Below are 19,967 nucleotides of genomic sequence, written 5' to 3' on the forward strand. Positions count from 1 at the left end.
CGGGTCGACTCGACTGTGGCTCGAGTCGACTCGACGATGCTTCGAGTCGACTCGACTGTAGCTCGAGTCGACTCTGACAGTTCAGACAGAAACATGGTTTTTGCGGCTTTTCTCCTCTCGGGTCGACTCGACGAGCCTCGAGTCGACTCGACTGTTCCCGAGTCGACTCGACTGTAGCTCGAGTCGACTCCGACAGTCCGCCAGACAGAACTATGCAGAATTAATTCTCCTTCAATTCTCTTCATCACCAATGGTCTCCACATACCCCAACATAATGATTGGGTTCGACCAATCTTGTGCACTCATTAGTTGAATTATCAGAAAAAGCCACCCCTCATCCACTCAATTTTGGAGGAGTCCACCTGCTTTACTTGAAAAATCACAAAGCACACCATAACTAGGAAAGAAAGTGCTTCTACTGGAAGAGAGGTGCTCCTATATTAACCAAATAATACCAGCTGCTCACCATTAGTTGCGCATAACTATCTTGGCATATGGTAAAAGTAAACAACATGGTTTGTTTCATTCAGGCTCTGAATCATTGTCGCTGTCTACATACATCTCCACAGCCTCTCTGTTAGTGATTTCTACATCATCTTCTCGTCTTCTCCTCTCATCTTCTCTTGCTCTCTCTGCTGCTCGAGCCGTTGCTATGTGAAGCCTCGAGCTAACAATGTCCCATGAAACAAGCTTTTCCATAAAAATGGACACATAATCAGCTCTCCGATTCTGCATAATATCCCAGACAGGTCAGGGAACATGGTGCAATATATATTGCATCACTTTGACAGTCAAAATGAATGTATGCTACTTATGGAAGCTCACCTCATAGTCAAGGTAGTAAGCATGCTGCACAAACAGAACAAATTTGCACCGAAACATTAACGGTAGATCAGTACATGCTCTTTGCCAGCCAGAGTACAACTTCAAGAAAAAGAAGACAAAGAAAGAAAGAAAGAAAAGAAAAGAAAAATCACATACCTCCCAAACATCAACGGCAAGGAGGGGCTGTAACAGGGCAACAAACTCTAATGAGATCCTCTATGGATAAAGCAATATACAGTATTTGCAACACTAAAATTCATCAATGGATAAAATGAATTATCACAAGAATATGGAACGAAGGTTAACCTTAAAGTTCAGCTAATGTTCCACCTAGATAGGCACATCCGAGTCTTCAAAAAGTTTTAGGTAGTTAACTAATGGGTTATCCCCTGGCCAACATCTTAAGAGTGCACCAAGCAAAACTGACTAAACAAAATCAACATTTAAAAGGACAATTCGGGGGGAAAAAAAAAAACTAAATTATCGCTTTCACCAACAAAATTCCTCTGCAGTCCAAGGATTCATTATATACAACCAAAACTTGTGCTGATCGAGACGTCTCTCGGAAATGTGCAAGCTTGTGCTACCAGCCTATTGCTATATTGCATTTTGAGCCTACTCCAGGTAGATCCAAGATGAATATCCAGGAGCTCAATAAGGAATGGAAAAACTCTATTCGCATATTATTCGCTCGTTTACTTATCCGGTCAACATTCGTTATGTTACAGTATTGGGATGAACAAATCTACAAGCTTGTCCTATTGGACTCACACTATATAACATTACTGGCCCTACTCAAGGTAAATCCAAGAGGAGCACATCTGAAGTATCGGTCAGACAAGGAAAATCTCTATTTGCATATTGTCTACACATCTACTCGCCCAGATATAGAAGTACACAAATTGTTGACATTTAAGAACAGTAATGCAAAACCTTCTTGGCATTTCAAGCTTTGAACATGTAAAGACTAATGGCATGCAACACTACAGCTTCAATAAAACAAGATCTATTGGCCATTGATCCCTTTTAGCTGCCCATCACAAGAAACAAAGTTGTTATGATGCGATTCCATCACTATCTCAGGACATAGTTTATTATGACTTGATGGATCTTTGTCTTACACACGGTATGTAAACCACCTGCAGAGCTTCTTCATGATTCATCAGTTTGTTTGCCACATCACATGGAGAGATTAACTAGGGTAAGCTGTCAAATAAAGTTGAATATCATTAAAACAAAGCTTGTTTCTCCTGGCATAGGCTCCAAAAGTGTTGCTGAAACAGACCAAGAATAATTTTGACTCAGTGCCCTATCAGTTTCAGGCTTTCAGCTGCAACAGACTTCAAGAAAGAGAGCTTGAAACGGGGTAAATTTCGGTCTAATTTCACGCCTAGATTGATCCTACAGAATTGGTATTCGTTCTCAAAGAATGTTTCGTTCGGAATCCAAACATATTATTTCCAACCAAAAAATCGCACTATTGAGGCCAATCCTTGGGGGAAACAGTGGAGGTTTGATACCAAGTTGATGGGCCGGCCATCATTAGGGGTAAAGCTCAAATGGTAAACATAAAGATGATGTCATATGGTTGTAGAAATATTTGGTATTCATTCTTAAAAGTAAAAGGAAATGAAAAGCATTTGAATGTCATACAATTTAATTAATAAACCATAATATTTTTGTCGGACAAAGTGCTGGAAGAAAGATTTTTTTAAAACAAAAATGTCAAAAACCTTAAAGAACCGATGTGAGTTTATTTTGAAGAATAATAAATGTCATTTACCTACTTAGTAACCATTAAAAAAAATTATGGAGACAATGAAGTATCCATGAGCGATCTCCACACAGGACAAGTTTATATTTGACTAGTGTAGGGAGAGAAGGGCTTTAGTATTTGCCCTTCATTTAGGCCGAGATGATTTTTCCATGTATTCAAGTGAATGAATCTCATTAATAGTTACATTCCATACTAGAACACCTTACATCAAGAAGCTGCTCAGAATTCTTTTTCGACTATCCGGAGCTGGTTGTAGAAGAAATATTAGGCATAAACATGGCAAAGGTGCTGAAGTAACTTAGTTAGCTACGAACAATTCGAACAAGGGATAGTGGAAATAATGCGTGTTATAAATCATTTACCAGCGTAACATCCAAATATAGCATTAAAATGCATCACATGACCTCATATGGTTTACAGAATGAATCCTCTCAATTAAACTAGAGCATGATTAAGTGATACGCCTTGCTAAGGTGCACTAGCAGAAGCCTAGTTGATATTGTAGGTTTTTCCAATTTTCAAGCAATCAGCTAAGGTAATGAAGAACTTGTTAGACAAGCACTATTGGAATGTGCAACGAAATGGACAGACAGCAGATCAGAAGCTAAGCGGAAATTAGAAAGCGTCTGCAGCGATGTGCTCACCGAGTAATCCCAAACCAAAGGATTCACAGCATTTGGAGTCTTTGCTATCACAAGCTTGTTGTCCTTTTCGGAGGGACAAGGATTTACAGCATTCCCCACATCTAACCTATTCGCCTTGTCTGAAGGGAACAAAAAGGAAATTAAGAAGAAACCAATCAAGAAGCGCGCTTTAGTTGGACAAGATTAAGTAACCGAGAAAAAGTTGCACTCACATGCAAGCCAAGCCCAACCAGAACCGAACTGGGTCGATGCAGCTTCTTTGAACTCCTTCAGCATTCGCTCGAACGAACCAAAGTCCCTCTCGATCAATCCCATGAGCTCTCCGGATGGCTTCCCTCCGCCACCTGGTTCCATGGATCGCCAGAAGAAGTCATGATTCCAGACCTGCAATTGAATCAAGACAAACAGAGCTCACGGCGATCTAAATGAAGAAAATGAGATTCCATCAAGAGCTTTCATGTATAAAACTCGAAACTAATATCGAAGCAAGCAAGCCATCCCTATTAGCGATTTGCCTCAAAAAATTCGAGCATAGATGGGGGGAGGCAAAAGGGCAAGCACGTATCAAGCATCATAAGGGATAAAAATTCTAGCAATGGCAGCGGGGGCTCGCCTGGGCTGCATGGACGAACGGAGGTAGAGGGCTTCCCTTGTTGTAGGAGGCGACGACGACGTCCTCCAGCTCCATTTCTTCCAGTTGGGTCCCGGCAATTCGGGCGTTGAGGCTGTCCACATGGCCCCGGTGATGCCTCCCCCAGTGATGCTCCACCGTCTCCCGGCTCATGTGCGGCTCCAACGAGTCCTACAGGCAGCAAAGCGAGGGAGAAAGGGAGGGAGCGATATCATGTCGGAGAAGACGATGGAGTTGGGAGCAGAAGCCATACCAATGGGTATGGAGGAGGCTTGAGCTCAAACTGGGCAGAAATGGGCGCACACCGAACTTTCCTGCGCGATTTCCTCCTCTGTTTGCGAAGAAGAGCAGAAAAGATTAGATGGTAGTTCTGGAAGAACCAAAAGGATATGGGTTTAGGGTTTAAAGGAGAAAACAGAGGGATTTGAGAGGGAGAGAAGGGTGGAAAGAAGCGAGAGACCCGGTTGGGAGTGGGGCATAGGAATGAGTGCGGGGGAGCTCCAATGGAGGAAGAGCTCACTCCACAAGCGAGCGCAGAGAGAAGAGATGCTCCGCCCATCCTTCCTTCCACTCCCTCTCGTTATCTCTATCTCCTCCCCGCTTTTTCCTTCTTCCAAACCGGGTTAAATGGCAGCCAGGAAGGAACGCCAATCGGGTTCGACGTCTTTTATTGCTATAGATTTTGTTTTTTTTTTTTTGTTTTTTTTGTTTTTATAGATTTTGCTACATATAAAATAGGTTGAAGATAAAAGTGAGAAGTCCACTATAATAAGCGTAATAGGAGAAACTCCTCGAGATCAAGATGATTATGTTGAATTTATTATGATCCACGGATTTAGAGAATCTGCTGCCTTTACAGAATGGATTGATAGAAATTCGGCATGATGATGACGATATAAAAATATGCATAGTTTGTGATTCAATTAATATCATGTTTAAACCGATTTGTATGACTCGGTTGCTCCAACATTTTGGGTTAAAAGGATCAAGAAATTGTAGATCATTAGAAGAATAAGTCTACATGTACCATATAAAATTTGTCAGTATTTTTATTTCTTAAACAGTAAGGATTTGAAAGTATCCAAACACATATGTTTAATTAATTTTACATGGAGGTAAAAGGAATTGATTATTTTAATTTTTATCAAAAATAAGTGATGGTCAAAATATTGAGTGGATAGCATCTGTGAACTAACACATATTCTGCTGCTTGATGAGGTGTTAAGAGTTAACCTTTGTCTTGGTGGTTAAGAGGTTGCTGAACAAATCCCTGCCGTCAAAACACAATTATTAGAAAAATTTTCGTGGCCGGACCACATTTTTGGGCCTACGTAGAAACTAGACCGGGTGCAGGTCCGGTTCGTTGGTTTCTGGGCGTTTTGTTCATTAATGGAAAATGTTTTGTTCCTCATTGAAGGCCGGGCCATCTTGCGGTAGCAAATTAGGAACAAGCCCTGAGGCCCATCTATGGCAGACCGCTATAATCCCAAAAAAACAATTCTGATTAGGTCGCCTCCTTTGCTGCTCACCATTATAGAGAAATTCTCTAGACCCGTTTTGTATCTATTCCTCTATCTCTGTGGAGTATTTTGTCCCTTGACTCAGATGGCAATACTCACGCGAGACTAGTGTAAGCTGCCGATGTACCCAAAAAATAACTCGGCATCAATCTTTACGCAAGTAGAACCATTGATCACCAGAATAAGCAAAAAGAATCTCACTAATTAGAAAGATCAGAGATATAATCCAAGGCAGTAGAGCAGGCCCAAGATGCAATTACCATTAGGAGCCACAATATTGGCGAACTAGAAACATTGCAGAAAGGCTTTGATGAAATCTTGAACTCGTCTCCAGTCATTCTCTGAGGAAATGATGAGCTCCTAGATAACAATTAAAAGAACGGACCATCCCAAATCATCTCATACGAGGTCGATGATGATGAAAATAAGGGAAGAAAAATAATTGCTATCGGCGTCACGAGACTGAAGATCGCTCAGCCAAAATGTGGATGTGGATGTATTTTTTGCGATTCTCACTGAATCTAAGAGTCCAACTCTCATAGATGAATGGATTTTTTTTCCCTTGACAGCTTTCATTGCATCCCCTACGAAATGTTTTACAAATCTAATATATTATCCGTATGATTACGTTAGTTAAGATTGCATGTCTCATGCATTAAAATTTTTTTTTTTTTGTCTTTTTTTTTGGTGAATAGGGAAGGGGACCTACCCTATACTTTATTAGCATTAGGTAAAGGTACAAATCTGACCAACCATCCTATAAGGATGCCACGTCGGATTGAATTCCTGATGCAGGCAGGCTATTATGATGCTGCTTGCAGTGCCACAGAGAGCGAGTGGTCAACAGCCTCCGAATGGAACAGATGCAATAAATAGGAGACGTATTGCTGTTAACTATGGTAGAACATGCATTTGCTTCTTTTATCAGTTGGAGGCAGATGAGCAGGAGGAGAAAGATTTTCCCTGTACATGGGCCATAGCTAGGTTCTGGCACTATGTGATTGCAACTAATACTGCAATAGATAGACTTTTTACCATCCAATATCTATCCGGCAAGTATCTGATCATTGTGGGCACCCCACACACTGATTGCTCTGACTTCTTTGTGGGACAGACAGGCAAACCATTCATGCCTGTGAGTGTTTTGGACCTACCAATTGAATTGATTTGTTTCTTGTTGGCTCCCCACGTCTTATCTGTTTGTTTTTTCGCGCAAGATGTTTTATTCCTCTGCTGCCTTTCTCAATTTAACCTATGCGGACTTATATTTAGTTCCACATCGGTTATTTGCTAGAAAGATCTTAGGTGCTTATATGGAACTAAGGAATCGAAAAAATAACTACCGGCCGGCCTTTTTGGATGAGGTCCCGAATTGTGACAAAATACTTGTATATTTTTCTTAGGGTTGGTGTGGTTGCTGAGCAACCTTTGGTTGTTTGGTAGCTTCCAACCATCAAAGGACCTATGCTCTGGTTAATCAAGTCGTAGAAACCTAGATGATATCTTCTCTTCATAAATTGTTATGCTTTATACGAGACTAGCAAATAAACACATATAATGCATGCTTGATAAAAAAATAATAATAATTGAAATAAGATAATAAATTATTTTTTATTTTATTTTTAGATTAAAAAATATATATAGATGGTAAAATGGATAAATTGAGAATGCGGAGCAAAAATGAAAACAAATTAAACAAAACAAAGTATAGAATGCAATGAGAACATAAAATAAAAATAATTAATAACGAAACGTTCATTAGAAATGCGAAAATTATGGTTTCAAAAAAACTCGAAGTATAAATTTAGAAAGAAAATATAGAATAAAATAATCGAATACAAAAATATAAACCAAGATTTACATAATAGATATTTAGAAATAATATTAAAAATATAGATTACTTTCAGGAAAATAAGTTAATCTGAAAGATAAAAAATTTAAATATTTGATAATCGATATAATTTTTTCAGAAATATTGAAATTGAGCAAGCATGAGATCATGAAACCATTAACATCCACTGGTTCAACTCCAAACCTTTTGCAGGCCTGGTTCAACCTTTTGCAGTCATCTCTGCAATCCTTCTGGTTGTTGTCGACTCTGATGAGGTTCTATGTAATCGTCAATTTCAAATCCTGCTATCCGATCTCTTTCCTTGAAAAGAAAAAAAAGGTATCCTGCCATCTGATTCATCTGCCTACAGACAAATAATGCTCTGTTGCATCCCGGATGCAGCTCTTTTCCTTGGTAAGCGAACTGAATTCCATCAGTTCACAATGTAAAATATCTTGAAAGAGAATACTCCACCTGCAAACTGAATCATTCATGCTAACTACTCCCTGCAAATTGAATCATTCATGCCACCTTTTTTGATCTTTAAACCATATCCATCTCTCTGCGTAGGGGCTATGGAGTAATATATGCCAAGATCCTTGGGCTATGGAATCCTTTTCTAGTGCAAGAAGGACATGCCCTTATCTCCTCTCTGTTGTAGTGAGAATGACACCTGGTGCTGTTTTTTAAAAAAAATTACCTTTTGTTACAGCCCCTTGGTGCCTAGAGATTCCTTTCAGCCAACAAAGATCCATCCTCTTCCGGGTGTCACAGGCCAAACTGTAAGATAGAACAAGGAAAACAGCAAGGATGTACAGAAAATGGTGGTCTAAGAGGACACTTGGGAGGTGGTACCACAAATATAGAAGGAAGAAGGGGCAAAGATCAAACGATGCGGTTTACAGCCGCAGCGCCAGCCTCCGCAGGGAGTGACTGTGCTTCCTAGAATACGACATTTGCAAGGCAGCCACCACCAACGCTGCTCCTGAAGGGCGACCAACTTTTAAACGATACCGTCCTTGTCACGCCTAAATCCGAGCATGCAAGGCTACAAATTAAGTCATAATAATTATAAAATAGTAATAATAATAATAATAATAATTTTTTGATTCTCGATATTTGATTTAGTCAAAATCTAAATAAAATTATTTTCATATCAATTGTTGTAAAGTGGCATAAGTTAAAATATGCTAACTAATTCAAATCAAATAAATTGTTCTAACTAATCTAAGCTAAATTAGAACTTCAATATCTTCAGAAGATCTAGCACACTCCTCCAAGTCTCAAGCAAGATTCGGGATCTAAAAAATAGAAAAAAAAAGAAAAAATAATGAGCTACACTAGCTAGCCTAGTAAGCAACATAACACCAAAAAATGGAGGCATGCTAAATAAATAAGTAATTAAAGAGCATGGTACCTCTAATTTCTACAAGGCTTGGTTGTGATTTCCGACGAGCACAAAGAGCTTAGGCTGTGGGCATTCAAGGAAGAAAAAGAGAAAAAGACGGCGGCATATGCGAGGATCTTTTGGTGAGGATGAACTAGGGAGGGTCGATGGCTTAAATGGAAGTCTAGACTACGCTTATCCTATCCTCCGATAGAATCTATGGTGGAGGAGGACTCCTCCTCCGCCGCCGCCATGGTTCACGAGGGTTCTGCCCGATTCTGAATGGAAAGAGGGTCTTTGGGCCCTTAGTTGGCGTCGGGCCGAATCAACAGGCCGGCCCAATGAGGCTGGGCCTCACAATCATCCTGTCACATCTCACTTCTTTAGTAGATGTAGTTTGTCACACACATCGCACAATAGTAGCTTCGAGATCCGTGTAGATGAATGAATGAAAATGCTTGAAGTGCTTTGAGATCTGTATGAAGTACGATCCAACAGATGATGTCATGAAAGAATAATCATTCTTGTGCATGGTAGAGGACAACCCAAACCCTAGGTTGTCCGCCAACAAACTTGGGAGCCTCGGACTAGATATATTTAAAGAGCATAATATAATATAATTATAAATTTATATTACCTACTATTGATAATTATTTATATATGGTATTATTAAATGAGGTAAGAATATGTTATGTTAGATTTTGTCTATCAAATTCTATGACCATGATACTTTAATTTCCCTCTCCACGATTATCTGTCAAAATACTATTAAGAAGTAAGATATATATCACACGTACTTCTCTCTTTCGGTGCCTACTAAGAGGAATAAAGGTATATCCAAGCTCCATCCTAGGAAGAGGGAACCCGAAAACCAGTTGTAAATACTGTTATTTTAAACCTTAGATTTGATCGGGATGTAGCTCAAAAAGGTTCATGTAAAAGGTGTGGCTGTATTGTAATAGCTCTGTAACTGTTATCTTTTTCCTTTGGCACTTGCTCTGCTTTGTACCAAGAAAAGAGGGAGGCAAATGGAAGTCTCCACTAAGATAAATCACATGCAGCTGGGTCCGGCTAATGGTGGGGCTCCGCCTGATTATTCCCACCCTAGTGTGATATCTCAATCCCAGGCCGGTCACCCAAAAGTCTAGTGGGATATCTAGGGATCCTGTCACCCATCCTTTCTCATGACATATATATATATATATATATATATATATATATATATATATATATATATATATATATATATATATATATGAAGTATGAATATATTTCAAAAAATTAAAAAATGACGAGTTCTGTAATGCACCAAGCAATCCTCTCTCATAGCCACAAAATCTCTCCAAAATAATTAACCATATAACGAAACTATCTAACCTACTGTTCCGCTGCATTACGATATACATGTTTTGCCTCCAAAGACCATTTTTTTCTCATGTTGTCCCAAGTTAAATTAGAGGCACCCCTCTCTCACTCTCTCTTTCCTTGCCACAAAATCTCTCCAAAATAATTAACCATATAACGAGACTATCTAACCTACTGTTCCGCTGCATTACGATATACATGTTTTGCCTCTAAAGACCATTTTTTTCTCATGTTGTCCCAAGTTAAATTAGAGGCACCCCTCTCTCACTCTCTCTCTCTCTCCTTGTCTCTCATTCCAACAGAGCCCTGTTTGAAATGGTGACGATCTATTAATGCTCTGATTATGTTGTCATTAATGCCGTTTTACTTACTGGGAATAATAATAAATAAGGAAGTGCGGTTGGTGTTCATGCAGCGGAACGGACCGGCAGTAGCCTCGTTGTTGGGTTTCAAAAAAATTTCAAAATTTTTTACCGAGGAAGAAGCCTTTTAAAATCACCACCAAACAGTATTATTATAACTCGTCGACGTCGGAGTTGGCGTATCGTGTCGCAGTTTCACACGCATTGCTCTCGGGTCTCGAGGCACGGCCACCCGCCGCTCCTCCCCCTCTCCTTAATATCTTTGTTTTTAATTTTTTTGCTCACCCAAAAGTTGATACCTAAATGTATAATTTTTTTAATTTTTTATATTTATTTAATCATAAAAAATAATATATTCCAAAATAATTTATATGTCAACATATATAATATTATATTTTTAATAAAAAATTTAATTCTATTTTATCTAAAAATTTAACTGTAATTTTAAAAAAAAATATATTAAGCAATAGAAAAGTTTTTTTTATTTTTTTAAAAATTCTAATCAAATATAAAGTATATTTTTATTTTTTTACTTTGCCTTTTTTTTTTTCTCTCCCTCCTCGCAAAACAAAGGAGTTCTAAAATAAAATTGGTACCGATTCATGCTCACGAGAGTTTAAGATTCCTAAAATTTTGATACAGTGAATCTTTTCAAATGTGTTATTTGCGGTGGTAACAGCCTGGATTCTTCCATTTTGGGGCTAAGTCTATTTGAGAATAGATGGTAGTATGCTACGTTTACAACCACTGTCATTGATCATTACAACGAACACTGTAATATTCTCGTAGATGAATTTGTATATTTTCAGAAGAATAAATTACAAATTAACTATTATATTCATGTTAACAGTGCAACGGCATGATAAATAATCTGTAATTCATTATTTTAATTGAACTTAATTGTTTAGCGAACAAAGATATTTAAGTATAAAATATTAATTCATATGGATAAATAGCCAAAGTGATATATAAGGGGCATTAGCTACCATTTAATATAAATATAATAGCACGGCGGTTTCTTTTTGTGACTCAAATTTAACGGAGCCCGTTTAAATATAACGGAGCCGTTATTTTGGGGCTCGGGAGTCGGGGTAGACGGTGAAAACATTCGCTTCCGGACAAAGCACGGCATGCATTTCGTAATTCGGTCAGCCGTCGCGCTGGGGGCACGGTTGTAAATTTTGGGCGAAAGAAGGATTCCCCGTCCTTCGAGCGAAGCCACCGCTGGATCATCCGTTGCACAGATCTCAACGCCATCCGGAGAGGGGACCGATGGATGATCCAACGGTGAATTCGCGGGAAGGAAGGGAAATCCTTCTTTCGCATAAAAGATACAACCCGAGCGCGTGGAGCGGTGATCGGAGGGTTGACGGAGTTTTCTTTATCCTTTTTTGCTGTAATGCACAGAGGGCCATGCTTTGGGATCTGAATCCATTTTAAATCCAACGGCCTCGGATCTAGCACAAGTCTTTCCAAAAGGAAGAAAAGAATAGAAAATAATGGGTGCATTTATAAGCTTGCGCTAGGTTGCGAGGAGGGAGGAGCCTCCGTTTCTGGGACGGTTGCATAACAGTAACCGGCGTTGGTGGTGGGGCTCTATTTCTCCAACCCCAAATCGGGTCCTCTTTCTCCACTTCCCTCTACTCTTCTTCTTCTTCTCTTCTCTCTCTCTCTCTCTCTCTCTCTCTCATCATTCCTCTCTTTTCGATGGAAATGCTGACTCCTGGAAACTATCAGGTAACTTCCTCTGCATTCCTGAATCTTTTCTCTCCAACCAACTTCGTCTCTCACCCTCATTTCCTGGATTTCTTTTTTGGCAGATCCGGTAGCCATTTGAGATCTTGCAAGCGGAACCGCGCAAGTTCTTCTGCCCCCAAAATAAGGTCTCTCTCTGTCTCACCAATCCGGACTCCATTTTTAGAATCTTCACGAAGAAATTACTTCTTTGTGAAATTCCGAACTGTTTGGAAAAAGAAAATCCCAACATTTCGCCGTAGTAGTATTTCTGCCTCTTTCTCTGGGTTGCTCCGAATTAATCTAAAGAGAAAAGACGGATCTATTTTACGGATCCTCTTTCTCCTTTTTTCCTTTTTTTTTTTTCCTGAGCAAAAAGGCTTTTCAACTTTTTAATATAGTGGCCTTTTCTCCGGATTTCCTTTTTTTTTTTGTCAAAAAAGCTTCCATCCATCGTTTTTAAATTCAGAATTTCTTTCTGTTGCTTTTTTTGTTTTGTTTTCCTGACTGATGTGTGACCCGAGATCGCATCGCTTTTTCCCGCAGCGGTCTTAATTTTTAATTATTCAAACATGAGGAGATTAGTCTGCTGTCGCCGTCGAACCAAAGACTTCAGCCTGGATTTCGAGGAGCAAGAGAGTATGTCATCTTCACCCTTGATCTACCGTCCATTTATTTCTTTCTTCAGAAAAAGAAGAATAGATATGCCTTTAAATTTTGTTTACACCGCGTCGTTACCTCCTTCTCGAGCTTTATTTTCAGTCCAGTATTATTTATTTAACGGAAAGCAGAGGATGGTTATGATGCATCCATGGATTTGAATTACCAAAAGCAATTTCCATTTGGAGAAAAGGAAAAAAAAACCAAAATAAAGGAGGATTTCTCCAATGGGTACCTGCCGCGTTTCGGATGTTGAGCATCGCCTGTCTGCTGTTCTGAGCTGCCCACCTGCTCTGGCTGGTGGGAGCGAAGGGATCGGAGGAGATTTGAGAGATCTCAATAAATGGCGGCCGTGCGACACGGCACGATATGGTGCGGACTCACGCCCACCATTTAAACCGCGACTATTTAATAGCACCAAATGCTGGCACGCAAGGCTGACACCTGAGTCTGGTCCGGTCCATGCATTGGTTCAGGTCCATTACTATAAGCTAAGATATTCGTATACGTATATGTATATTTTTCTGACTAGCAGTTAGACTTCTGTAAAGTTTGGCTAGCCGTCAATTAAATGAGTTCAGTTACTAGCTGAAGTCATGGAATCCAAATTCATGTTTGTAAAGTCTACTACTAGGTTCTTATCAGAATATCGTGATACTTCTAGGTGGTAGCGTTCCCATTTAATACAAGAGTCATTTCAAATGTGAACGAGCTCGAGGTTCTTATCGTCCCCCCTGCGGGGTTTCACGTGGCTGATGCGGTGCGCACTGCAGCTGAAACGGAAAGACTGGGGACGCGGTGGAATTTATCCGTTGTGGTTTGTTTAAATGATGTGGATTAGAGTAGGTGGCCTGATGGCCTATAAAATCTTTAGATCTGGTGCTGTGGTCGAATGGTACGTGATCATGAGTTGCTCCTGGGTGGCCCGCAGTTCCACTTGTTAGCAACTAGTGCGCGGTGGCCAGCAGATCATGTGATCGGTCATGTCAGACCACGCAAGTCCTCTTCAATCCAGGCTTTAGAGCACAAACATTTCTGTGCTTCATAATGGCCCACATATGAATGAAGACACTTCATTTATGCATGGTCGTCTGCAATTTTTATCCCATCTTGCTTATGCATCAACCTGTTGGCTGGGTCATTATTAGTCTTGTCACCTTCAGATGGATGATGATATTGTTCCTTTTCTTCCTAACTACGTTTTTTGCTGCTGGTCCCATATCTGATTGTCATAAGTTTCTTGGGATTGCATCCTTTCTTGGACTTTTTAAATGCTCTATATATTTTATGCTAAACAGCGGTCGAAGATCTACGCAAAATGATATGAATCAAATGCAATCAGTAGAGCTTGGAGTGGTATCAATTTTGATGGTGAGTGTGGTCAAGCAACTGAATGTCAATAGCTCTAACATGCTGTCGGTTACAGGTCATGCTATTCTGCCGGTTTCAGTCTGGGAACTGGGTACAGCCAAGCCATAGAGGACATACACATAAATATACCTAACTCATCTGAATCTGACCTGACCTGACCCGTCGATTACTATTCTTAACCATGACCAAAATCAATGATAGATGGTTGTGCTGCTGCAAACTTGCAGCACTCGAACCGTTTCGGAATCAACAAGAAGCAGTAGAACTAATTCTTGCAGAAGAATGTATGGAAGAGGTCACCGACCTTGTCATGTTAGAGATCTATTCAATTGTTCCAACTCTATAAAATAAAGTGGCAATTCTCTTAGACAATAATTACCTTTGCTTAATTTGGTAAAAGATGTTGGCTCTTTGATAACTAGTAACTGGATAACGGGGCTTCAGTCTGTTTGTCGGCGCCTCTCTGCTCAGCACTTCAACTGGGGAGAGGTCCCAAGCTCAACTGGGAACATTCGTGCCTCCATATTTATTCTTGAAAAAATAGAATGTAACAGGGTTTCTAGAACTTGTCAAATTGGGAATAGTTAGCTTTTAGCAATGATTAGATTATGCCCAGACTTTCCAAAAGAGCATAAATCTTGTGATTCCATGGCCTGGGCTCGGTGGGCCAATTCTTGCAGCGGCCTTGAAAAATCAAGGGCTGGGATTCTTGGTGAATCGGCAGCAGGTGAGGCCCAACATTGGTGTCCTTAGTTGCTTTAAACTTGTCTTGAGAGCTGATACCAAACAATTTTACTAGGAACAATGCATTAAGAAGAAAATTCCGTTCATGCAGGGGTGATGACATATAGCGGCCTTGAGAGTTGCATCATCAACAGTTGCTCCTACGATAATGAGACTGGCAGCAGCGGCATGAGTGGAGCTGATGGCTGTGCTACCGTTGACTCCCTCGATGAGGATGCCTCAAGCTGCTCTTCTAGCAAAGATGCCATGGGCTCCTCCTTCTCCTCTCAATGCCTGATGTCAAGCAAGCAGGAGGAGGAGCAAGCTCTTGGGGAATGGGATGCCTTCCACAGCCTCCATCATCTCGGTGTCAAAGGAAAGGCTTCAGTTACTTACAATATGGATGTCTCGGACGTCGAGGCTATGAAGGAGAGGTTTGCAAAGCTATTGCTTGGAGAAGATGTGTCAGGTGGGACCAAAGGGATCAGCACTGCTCTTGCATTGTCTAATGCCATAACAAATCTCTCAGGTATTATTGATAGATCCTTCATATTACTACTTTCACATGTTTTAATTTTCCTCTTAAAATATAGCTTTCTTTCTAGAAAGATTCATCGTACATCTGGATGATTTAAAGGCGAGCATTAAGAATGATTCCAAGCATGAAAATTAAGATTAGCAGTAGTGCTAGCATTCTGTTTGGAAACCATAATAAGACTTGTGTTGATTGATACCATTGTTATTAAATCAGCCATTTTAAGTATGAACAGTATGAAAAGTTAGGGGCTTTGGACATTCTGCAGATTAGCACACAATCTGTGGACTGCTATATTTTAATAATGGTCACTGTGTAAGAAATCTAATGACATTTTCTCCATGATATCAGTGCCTGTCCAATTTGTTTATAGTTACAAGATCAAGTCGATACAACTTCAGAATTCAATAACCATTCTTTTGTGCAGTTCACTCATTTTGCATAAAAGCTTGTTCATGAAAAACAAGAAATGCTTTTTTTTTAATTTTATATATCTGCATAGAACATGTCAACTGGCAGTATGCTAAGAAAATTTGGTCCAAGTCATATATTTTAAATAATACAGTAAAGTAAAAGCTACAATTTTCCATATATTAAAAACCTATCTTATTGGCTAATAAAGTTAGCTTGATAGTGTAGTCTTCAACTTTGTCTTATTTGTTTATGATGTGCCAGCTACTTTGCTTGCTAATGATTTAATGTAGTTCTGGTTTTGCTTAACATCCATCTCATTTTCAGCATCAGTTTTTGGGGAGTTGTGGAAATTGGAACCTTTATCTGAAGAAAGAAAAAACAGGTGGCGTAGGGAAATGGACTGGTTGCTCTCCCCTACCAACTACATGGTTGAGCTAGTTCCTGCAAAGCAATATGGCACTAATGGCCAGATGTTAGAGGTATGGGTTTGGTAAATGAAGTATCGCTACAGGATTTTTTCCATTCAAGATCAAGGGTCTGTCATCCTATTTTTCTATTGCATTGCAGATAATGACCCCCAAAGCTCGTTCGGATGTTCATATGATCCTTCCTGCTCTTCAAAAGCTAGATTCAATGCTAATTGTATGTTAACAATTTTACTGTTTGAAGTACAAATTAATCAAGCAATGATAAGAAATAATTGGATGGTTTGCATTGTAACTGATGTCTTTGTTATTCTTAAACATAATTTTCTTTTAATTCTACTTTCACTAGTTCATATGCTGGCCGATGAAAAATGAATTCCTGCAGGAAGTATTAGATTCGATGGTGGAAACGGAGTTTTGGTATGTGGAAGATGGTAGCAGAACTGAAGGGCGGAGCGGATGTGGTGGTGTTAGGCTGAGCAAGAAATGGTGGCTCCCATCTCCTTGGGTCCCTGATAGCGGACTATCCCCTTCTCAAAGAAGAAGGCTTGGTTTCCTGGGGAAGATTGTTCACCAAGTCCTCAAGGCTGCCAAATCAATCAATGAACAGGTCCTGCACCAAATGCCCATTCCAGATGCTATCCAAGATGCCCTTACAAAGGCAAGCAGCCACCTACAACCATCTGTTCCTTCCAAATTATTCATACCTGATTCTAATCAATACTTTCTGGCATGACAAACCTTAATCTGCATGAGAATATGATTTAATTTGAATTCATTTTCAGCCTTGTACAAGCCTGTAAAATTGTACTTTTGCAGTCAGGGAAGGCTAGCTTGGGTGAAGGTATCTACCAAGTTGTAGCTGTGGAATCCATTTCAGTTGAGGAAGTCCTGCTTTCTCTCAGTTTGAAAAGTGAACACAAAGTCCTTGAGACTGTGAACCGATTAGAGGGTGCAGTGGTTGCATGGAAGCAGAAAATGTCTGAAGAAACAAGCAAGAGATCGCCAATGCGGTACCCATGGTACTTTGGGAGAGATTATGGGTCGGAACTTGAAAAGACGGCAGTATATTTAGAAAGAGCTGAAGCACTACTGCAAATTCTGAAGATCAGATTTCCAAACCTTCCACAATCCTTTATTGATGTCACCAAGGTGAAATACAACAAGGTGAGATCATCATTTTTGCATTTTGGTTCTCTCAGGAGGACCTTTCCTATACGATTTTCTGTTACAATCATAAAAGGCTATGAATATGATGTTAAGTGGATGTGTTTAGCCAAGAGTACTCTATACAGTTTGTTTCATCTATGTCCCTGCTCTGTTTTTTGCTGCTTAAAGAAATCTAATTTTGTATGTAAGGCTTGTCAGCCTGCATTTGGATTCTTTTGCAGTGATTAGTTTTATACCAGGATCCATAAAATCACTTGCTCTGCTCCATTCTGTTGTGTAGGATGTTGGGCATTCCATTGTTGAAGCTTATTCCAGGGTTCTTGTAGGCCTGGCATTCAGTATGCTGTCAAGAATAGGAGATATCTTGCAGGAGGATGACTTGAAGAAGCCCACTACTCCCATTGCCACTCTCAAGTTCGATTTCACCTCTGATGTATATCTTGCTGGGATCACTGAAACTCCACCTGGTCATATTAAGCGCTCTCTCATTGAGCAAATGAACATGGTAGACGGGCGCTATAGCAAAGACAATGAAAGTAAGATCATGGAGGAGGAACCTTTCTTAGATGACAAGGGAAAAAGCAGTAATGGTGGTCGAGGCTAGCCCATTTAGAAGTACAGCTTGGTGCTATGGAAGGGAAGTTTGTGTAAGCACCCCGCTTTCAAGCTCTCCTTCAGCAGGGAGACGGCCTCACAGCCGACGGAATTTATAAGGTGATCACTATATAGAGGAAGAGAGTTTGAGGTATTGCAGTCTCTGTAGAATGACCCACTTTTAGAAAGATATGTACTGCAGTCAATTTCAGTCAATGCTGTGTGGTTGAAAATTCTCATCTGTACATTCTATATGATAAGATCCTAATGTCTAAATTAGTTGGGAGTCCAGAGCTTGTGAGGCGAGGCAGCTGAAGAAATTAGAATTTTCTGTGCTAAGAAAAAATAGCGTCTCCATGGTTAGAACAAAACGAGGAAAAAAATTCTCAGAAGTTACCGAATTAGAGTAGTTCCAAGAGGATCATTCTCTGCTCCTTGCTTCCAACCGATAAAAGAGTGAACTTGGGGGCAGCTGCATGCAAATAGTTTCAGTTATTTGATAGCGTCTCTAAGGCAGTTGGCCTGGCCTGCACATCACAATCCCATTGGAATGTGTAGATTTATGCCATTTTCCAAATCACAGGTAATATCTACCACCTCCCTCAGCAAATACATCTGTATGACAGATAGTATTGTGCTGCATACAATGAAGCTATTGGAATTTGTTGTATGATTTTTAAGCAAGACATACTGCTCGATTTTTCATCCAATGCAAAAATATCTCTGCATCCACAAGGGAGCCTAGCATCCGAACGGCTCTTTATTGCGATCAATTGTGCCAACTGGGTGCAATTTGTCTTCAATCGCGTATCTCAAGCCGGACATCTAATTAGGAGAAGAGTTCAAACGTTCAGCAACCGTCAACTGGCGTATCCAGTTTCATTAATTGGCTTGAGATATCCAAAACAGCCGCATCCCTCCCTGTCCCTGGTTGTGATATCAGGTTGCTTGAGGAGCCCACGCTGTCCCCATCCACTGAAAGGCTTCACGTGTTCAATACGTTTACACGTGCGGCGACAGCCAAATCCATAGCCCCGTGGGCTCCACACCCAAGGGGGCCTACGTGGTGCCAGCTCGTTGCCCGCCCCCTCCCGCTGCCGCCCTCGTGGAGCTCCTGATCTTAGTCAGACGGGATGCGAGTACACGGCGACTCGCTGGTCCGCTCGTGTGTTTGGTGGGATTGACAGTACTTTTATGAAATAGATCTGATCTCCATCCAACGGCCCAGGTTACTCAGTACGTTTCATTGGTTTCGAGATGTAAGATAATGATGTTGGGATTTTTAATAAGATTTTTTGTTCTTTTCGACGGCGAGTAATCCGGAAGAAATCTCCCGGTGGACGAGTGGTGGAATGGCTCCATGGTACGGTCAAGTTAACCCTCCAACTCCACCTGGACCTGCACCCACTCGGCTGACTCTACGTCCACGCGGAGGTCATACCAAAACAACCTATTTATCGTTATAATGAAAATAAACTATGTATAAAACATATTCTATTTTACTTTTTTCACTAAAAAATTAATTTTTCTGACTCCAAAAAGTATATATTTTTTAAAATTTTATTGGAAAATTATGTGTGTGCCTCCGTGCGCCAATTTCTTATCTTTGTATGTTCATCAATTTTGATTGCATGCTCTTTTTTTATTGGAATAAGTGAACTAAATTGGTTTATATTTATATGTATTTTGGAATAAGCATGCATAGATTAAATAAAATATAAACTAAAATTTATTTGTACAAAATTATTATAAAAAAATTACTATTCTTTTAAAAACAAATAAAAGTACCATACGTTCTATAATCATCATTGGTGAACGAGTGATTCAGCTACAGTCCTGCAAATATTGATTGAATTCAGCAAAGTATGTAATATGAACGTGTACCACCCCTTGCTTAGAAACATCCAGGATATACTGCAAAATTTATTATTTTTTATGTGATCGGATGTGTGTGTATGTTTGATACTTTCGCTTTAGTAAATATATATAAAATAAAAAA

The 19,967-nt window shown here is 39.9% G+C and overlaps 2 protein-coding genes across 4 annotated transcripts; one reads left to right on the plus strand and one right to left on the minus strand.

The window, feature by feature from the left end:
- Positions 1 to 413: 413 nt before the first annotated feature.
- FSD2 (Fe superoxide dismutase 2) lies at positions 414 to 4,561 on the minus strand. Of its 2 annotated transcripts, XM_026809145.4 has the most exons (8): positions 4,338 to 4,561; positions 4,131 to 4,208; positions 3,860 to 4,048; positions 3,459 to 3,630; positions 3,247 to 3,365; positions 982 to 1,008; positions 826 to 849; positions 414 to 729 (listed from the first exon to the last, which is right to left on the minus strand). In XM_026809145.4, exons 1-8 carry the CDS (start codon positions 4,434 to 4,436, stop codon positions 523 to 525), a joined length of 915 nt encoding a protein of 304 aa, XP_026664946.2. In that variant the 5' UTR covers positions 4,437 to 4,561; the 3' UTR covers positions 414 to 522. The 2 variants fall into 2 exon arrangements, with proteins under 2 accessions (XP_026664946.2, XP_026664947.2); XM_026809146.4 differs by lacking the exons at positions 826 to 849; positions 982 to 1,008.
- A 7,282-nt stretch (positions 4,562 to 11,843) lies between these two features.
- Positions 11,844 to 18,254, plus strand: LOC103718749 (rop guanine nucleotide exchange factor 14-like). Of its 2 annotated transcripts, XM_089929381.1 has the most exons (9): positions 11,844 to 12,079; positions 12,163 to 12,225; positions 12,623 to 12,715; positions 14,943 to 15,359; positions 16,104 to 16,258; positions 16,347 to 16,421; positions 16,590 to 16,865; positions 17,024 to 17,371; positions 17,655 to 18,254. In XM_089929381.1, the coding sequence occupies exons 3-9, from the start codon at positions 12,649 to 12,651 to the stop codon at positions 17,976 to 17,978; spliced, it is 1,662 nt and encodes a 553-aa protein (XP_089785507.1). In that variant the 5' UTR covers positions 11,844 to 12,079; positions 12,163 to 12,225; positions 12,623 to 12,648; the 3' UTR covers positions 17,979 to 18,254. The 2 variants fall into 2 exon arrangements, with proteins under 2 accessions (XP_089785507.1, XP_089785506.1); XM_089929380.1 differs by lacking the exons at positions 11,844 to 12,079; positions 12,163 to 12,225; positions 12,623 to 12,715 and adding an exon at positions 14,035 to 14,834.
- The last annotated feature ends 1,713 nt before the right edge of the window (positions 18,255 to 19,967 follow it).

Source organism: Phoenix dactylifera, chromosome 3 (assembly GCF_051530095.1).
Source record: "Phoenix dactylifera cultivar Ajwa chromosome 3, Ajwa_hap1_PhDact_Kaust_v1.1, whole genome shotgun sequence".
NCBI classification, from domain to species: Eukaryota; Viridiplantae; Streptophyta; class Magnoliopsida; order Arecales; family Arecaceae; genus Phoenix; species Phoenix dactylifera.